The sequence below is a fragment of the Leishmania donovani genome, chromosome 1 (genome assembly GCF_000227135.1).
Source record: "Leishmania donovani BPK282A1 complete genome, chromosome 1".
Taxonomy (NCBI): Eukaryota; Euglenozoa; class Kinetoplastea; order Trypanosomatida; family Trypanosomatidae; genus Leishmania; species Leishmania donovani.
The window spans coordinates 19126-24465 of NC_018228.1; the positions used below are offsets into that span (position 1 = coordinate 19126).

Consider the following 5340-nt stretch of genomic DNA (forward strand, 5'->3'; position numbering starts at 1 on the left):
CGAATAAGCGCTCTACTGAGCGGAGAAAGGGAAAGGAGGGGCTGGAGAGAGGACAGAAGAGGGTGAATACAGAGACGCGAATTCAGAGCGAGCGCCGTGCACGATGCGGCGCGTTCGACAGTGAGCAGGCGCGAGCGAAAGCGAGTCGGCGGAGGGAAGGGGAGAAGATGTCCGCGCAGGATGAGAGGGGCGCATAGCAGAGACCCCTCCGTCACGTGCGAGAAATGCGTGCACACGAGCACCAGGAGAAAGGGAGATGGCGCGAGAGGTCCTCTCGGTGCGCGCCGTCGTATGGGTTGGGGGAGGGAGGGGGGGGGAGCTTTCACCTGCGTGATACAGCGAAAGGGAGAGAAGAGCCGAGGACTGAAGTAATAAGCACAGCAGCACGCACGCCCAACGCGACAACACACACGACAAAGAGAGAAGCCGACATGACGTAGAAGAGGCGAGGAGGTAGACGCACGCGGTGCATGGGGGTGGCGCACGCACACACGGACAGGTGCGGTCGTGCACTGCGACGTGCGTGTACACGTCCCCTTATACACGTGAGCCTATCCGCGGGTGTTCCAAAAAGGCGATATACTCCCCCCCCCCCTCCCCAAGGCGAGTAGGAGCGTGCGAAGACGGCAGGTGACGTGCCAAGGTCGAGTTGATGGCGGTGGTGCCAGGAGAAGTGTGGGGGGGGGGAGGGGAGGCGCTGCGTGTGGGGCGTTGAGAGAAAAAAAAATCATCGCGTCGACAGTGCAACGTGCACATGCGCAGATCGAAAAGTCAATGCTTGAATGCGGCAACAGCACGCAGTGATGCAGTCGCTAACACCTCACCTCACCTCACCGCCCTACATCGCTCCTTCTCCCCGGCTCGCTTGATGCTCTTGTTACATCGGCCTACTCACATCGTCCGCTCCTACACATCGTCCTCCTCTTCCCAGGGCATCTTCACAAATGCGACTTGGCTGACGCTCCGCAAGCCGCCGCTGGTGCCGTCGCGGGGCAACGGTGTGGCCGTCTCCACAGCAGAGGGAACGGTGGCGGCCGGGGAAGCTGTGGGAGACGGTTCTCGCTGCTGCTGCTCCCTCGGCGGGGTCTGCGTCTCCTCCATCTGTAGTGGTGCCGATGAAGCAGCAGCAGCGGCGGCGGCGGCACCCGCATCGGCGCCGACGGACAGAGCGGGTGGATCTGTGGGCCCTTCTAGCGCATTGCCGTACCACAGCAGCACCTTCTCCAAGCTGGAGAGGGTCGACTCGACCTGCTTGCGTGTGTTGGGTGCGACGTCGGCACGTTGCGACGCAGTATCTAGCACGTTTCTGCAGTGGCGCGCCGTCTCTGCTGCCACGGTGCACCACGGCTCGGCCGCCTCGCCGCGCTTGACGAAGTCCTCCACGACAGCGGCGGCCTCCTCGCCATCGAGGATGTGCCGCGGCACCTCTACAGGGGTGGAGAGGTTTGCGTGAACAGACCGTGAAGGCATGCACAGTGCCACAAGCACCGTTGCCACCTGCCGCTCCGTCACGCACTGGCCGACGCAGTGCACCTTCCAGAAGTAGTTGGCCCAGAAGGTCTCCTCCTTGAGGCGGGCCGGAACCAGGCGATAGCGATGCGCCCGCACCTCGGCAGAGGCGAGAAGGCCCTCCTGGACATCGCGGTCAAAGTCGAACAGGCTGTGAAGCGCCCACAAGTCCGCCTCCACAAGGCCGACCTCCGCCAGCAGCCCCACCTCGTCCGGCGAGAGAGTCTTCTCCACCCCATGTCGATACGTACCGCCCAGCCGGGGCAACCGCTCTCTCACAAGAGAGTGCCACTCAGCGGCGCGGTCACGCCACTCCTCTGGCGGCTGCTCCCACGGCGGCAGGGCAGCCGCCGTCGAAGCAGCCGCCTTCGTTGGCGCCGTCGCAGGCGGCGAGGACGCGGTGCCGTTCCAAAGCACGGCGGGCGCGAGAAGAGCGCTGCGGATGCTCTCGCGCCCGCCGTGGCCGAGCTGCGCGGTATTGCCAAGCAAGTGGCCCATCGACGTCGTCAGGGAGGAGAAGAACGCGAGGGCGGTCGTGGCGGCCTGGTGCAGTGGAACGCTGATGCCCGTCTCGATAGTGATTTGCAGCGTGAAGGACTTCGGTGATCCCCTGACGTAGCGCGTGTCGTGTAGCACGTCTGCCGAAATGAAGTCCGGGAAGCTCACCTGCGCGTTGTTCGCGTCCAGTACTGCCACCTTGGTGGACGTGATCGCCTTTCTCTGCGCCGCATCGATCCCGTCGTCGCGTCCACGCTGTTTTTCCTCTGCCGCCGTTGGAGTAACCGAGTCAATGGGGAGCACCTCGCACGTCACGGAGCAGCCGCCTGGGAAGTCGCCGGAGGACGAGGAAGACGGCACTGCGGCCGATGCTGCCGACACGTTCGCCGTCCCCACCGGGGGTGGTGGAGGCGCGATAAGCTCGACGAGTACCCCAAAAGGGTCACTGGCGGGGGTCGCAGTCTGCACCAACCCGCGCAGCAGCACGACCCTGAACTGATGGTGTCGCGTCGCAGAATTCGGGATCCAGAAGGGGAGGGAGGAAAGCTTGTTCTGGCGGTTCAACTCGTCCAGCCCCGCAGCTTCCCAGCGATAGATGGTTGTGCGCGCATCCACGTTGCGCACAAACTCGGCAGAGGACATGCGAGCAACCGTTGGGATGGGGGACGGACGGAAGCGTGTAATGGGTTAGGAGAGGCGGAAGGAGAGGGAAGAAGTGGAAGGCATAACTACGGCACACCCACGGGCACACGTGCACAGGCGTACGTGTGCGTGTGTCTGCCTCTGTGGAGTACGAAGGAAGAGAGCTGTGTGTGGGTGTCAGTATACGTAGCACAGCGCGACGGATGCCTGTGCAAATAAAATAAAAACGAGCAACGTAAAACACAGCAAGACTGATATGCAACCCGTGGTGACGGCGACGGTGACGGTGATGGTGAGAGGGGAGGGTGAGGGCGAGGGCCCTGATGGTGCACTGGCGGACGAGGGGAGAAAAGAAAGCGGACAAGGTTGGCGGGTAGGCGTGGGGCAGAAGGGAGGAGGGGAAGAAGGGGTCGGGGGACACGCGAAGCCGCGCGCGCCTCTCTCTTGTGGTTGCAGTAATGAACCACAGAGCGAAATTCGAGCGCGAGTGCGGAAGGGGGCTCTCCGCGTTGCCGGTGAGCACAACACCGCCGTTACTTACTACAGGGAACTCGAACGGGAAGGGGAGAGAGTCATGCGCGTGGCTGTGTCTATGCGTGTGCACCAGTGTGCAGGCGCTCTCGGCAGGAAGGCATCCCAGATATTACAGGAGAAAAAAGGGCTCAGCGGTCACTAGGTCCACCTCGAAACCATCAAAGAAGCGCAGACATGTGTGTGCACGCTCAGGCAGAGCGAGAGTTGTGATGATGCTGCGCAGGCATCAACGTGAGGAGTCGATGAAGGAAAAGGCGACGGCAGGGTGAGGGTGGAACAACGCAGGCAATGCACTGGCGCCATTGCTAGCCCCTCTCGAGCAGCACCACACTCTCCACAGCCACGTCCCTCACCAGCACCGCCGCCTCCGACATGAGCTTCGAGGTAAGGTGGTCCTTGTACGGACCCATGAACGCTTCGCGGCGGGTCTTGCTGAGCAAGATACCGGCCGACTGCTCTGCGCACCGCACGCGTGCAACGTAGGCGACCGCCTTGCCGATTACTTCGTTCGGTGGCTCAGGGCCGACGGCGGCAAGGTAGCGCTCCACCTGATCGAAGGGGATGGTGTAGAAGACAGTCACCATCATGTTCACGGACCCGTCGCGCACGGCCACCTCCTCCACGGCACAGTTCACGGGCTCGCCCGGCTCCTCGAGGACGCTGCGCGGAAGCGTGAAGACGCCGAAGAAGGACGACGGCGGCACCAGCAGCCGCGTCCGGCTCCAGTACATCAGCGCGGACCCGAAGTACAGTGACGCGTTGAAGTGAGACACCCGCGGCAGTGAGCCCCGGCGCATCTCGCAATCCGCCGAGGTGCACAAGACCGTCTTGCGGCGCGTGTCGTAGACGACGGTCACGCAACGCGGGTGAACGGGAACGGAGCAAATTTGGAAGGCCTTCCATAGGCACAGTAGACCAGCTCCGGCCACGGCAAGCGGTAGCAGCACGCCTCCGCTGCTACCCAACCTCTCTTTGGAAGGAGGGGCGGCTACCACCGCGGTAGAGGAGGCGTCGGGCATTGATAAGAGGGTGTGACGCGCAAGGTGAAGGGCGATAAAGAAGCGGGAGAACCGACAGTCCGCAACGCCACGGACGCGCGAGCACAGCGGGGCCAGGAGCTTGCTAAGCCAGACGACAAGAGCAACGTACGGCTGGCAGACTCGTGAGGCGAGAGGCGAAGTGCAAGTCGCGCAAATGTGTGTGTGTGTGTGTGTGTGTGCGTGTGTGCAGTGGCGCGACGAGATGAGGCAGAAGAAGAGCCGTAGAGGTTCGTCGTGGCATTCGCCCGCGGGGTTGCGGGCGTGTAGAAGAGTAGCAGGGGCGGTGCTGTAGAGTCGTAGTCATCACGGAAACCGTCAACGGGCAAAAAGTGGTCTGCGTCTGCCATGAGAGCAACGGGCTGCCGGCGGAGGGGCGGTCGCTCCCTCTCTCTCTCGCTGGTGAGCGCGAGCATACCGCGAGTCACGCAAAGCCGTGACGCCGCCGTTTGTATTACTCTTCTCTCTTCTTGTGCACGCTGTCGTTCACGTCTACCTTACGTCAGACTCTGTGATGCCTCTGCAATGGAAGTTGTGTGGAAGACGCGGGGAGGGGGCGGCCGATAAAGGAGGGGTCAAAGTCCGCCTTGCTGCTTGCACAGCAGCAGGTGCCGGCAGGGGCGTCGTCCGATCCGCCGAGGGAGAGCGAAAGCCAAAGAACGCGAGCAGCTACAGGCGATGCTGTGAGGAGCATGGAATTGGGAAGCACCGTCACGTCGTCCTCGCATAACGAGAAAGACAACGTGGACACACACGCACAGGGCACAACCGCGGCGTAGTGTTCCTCCTCACATGGTTACCTCTCGCCCTTTCACCTCCCCGTGATGGCGGGGGAGGCGGGGGGCACGCACCTCCATGCGTGGTATCCCAGGGTCCGCGCCCCCCCTCCACCCCCGCTCTCTCTGTGTGCGGAAGCCCGGCAGCCCCCTCACCCTCTATCCCTGCCAACGCCGAACCACTTCTGGTGCTGACAGGGCTGGGCCCTTACGGCGTTGGGCGAGGTCGGTGCGACGTAGCGCCACGGATGCCGGCGGCCATGTCGTGCATGGCGCTGCGTCCGAGCCACCCGCGACAGTGAGCACAGGCTTGCACCGTCCATGCGATGGGCGGAGCGTGTCAG

The 5340-nt window shown here is 63.2% G+C and overlaps 2 protein-coding genes across 2 annotated transcripts; both read right to left on the minus strand.

Moving 5' to 3' along the window:
* Positions 1-906: 906 nt before the first annotated feature.
* Positions 907-2649, minus strand: LDBPK_010070 (hypothetical protein, conserved; the record flags this gene model as incomplete). The annotated part of the gene is made up of 1 exon (XM_003857773.1): positions 907-2649. The coding sequence occupies one exon, from the start codon at positions 2647-2649 to the stop codon at positions 907-909; it is 1743 nt and encodes a 580-aa protein (XP_003857821.1).
* An 839-nt stretch (positions 2650-3488) lies between these two features.
* LDBPK_010080 (hypothetical protein, conserved) lies at positions 3489-4202 on the minus strand (the record flags this gene model as incomplete). Its single annotated transcript, XM_003857774.1, has 1 exon — positions 3489-4202. One exon carries the CDS (start codon positions 4200-4202, stop codon positions 3489-3491), a length of 714 nt encoding a protein of 237 aa, XP_003857822.1.
* Positions 4203-5340: the final 1138 nt, after the last annotated feature.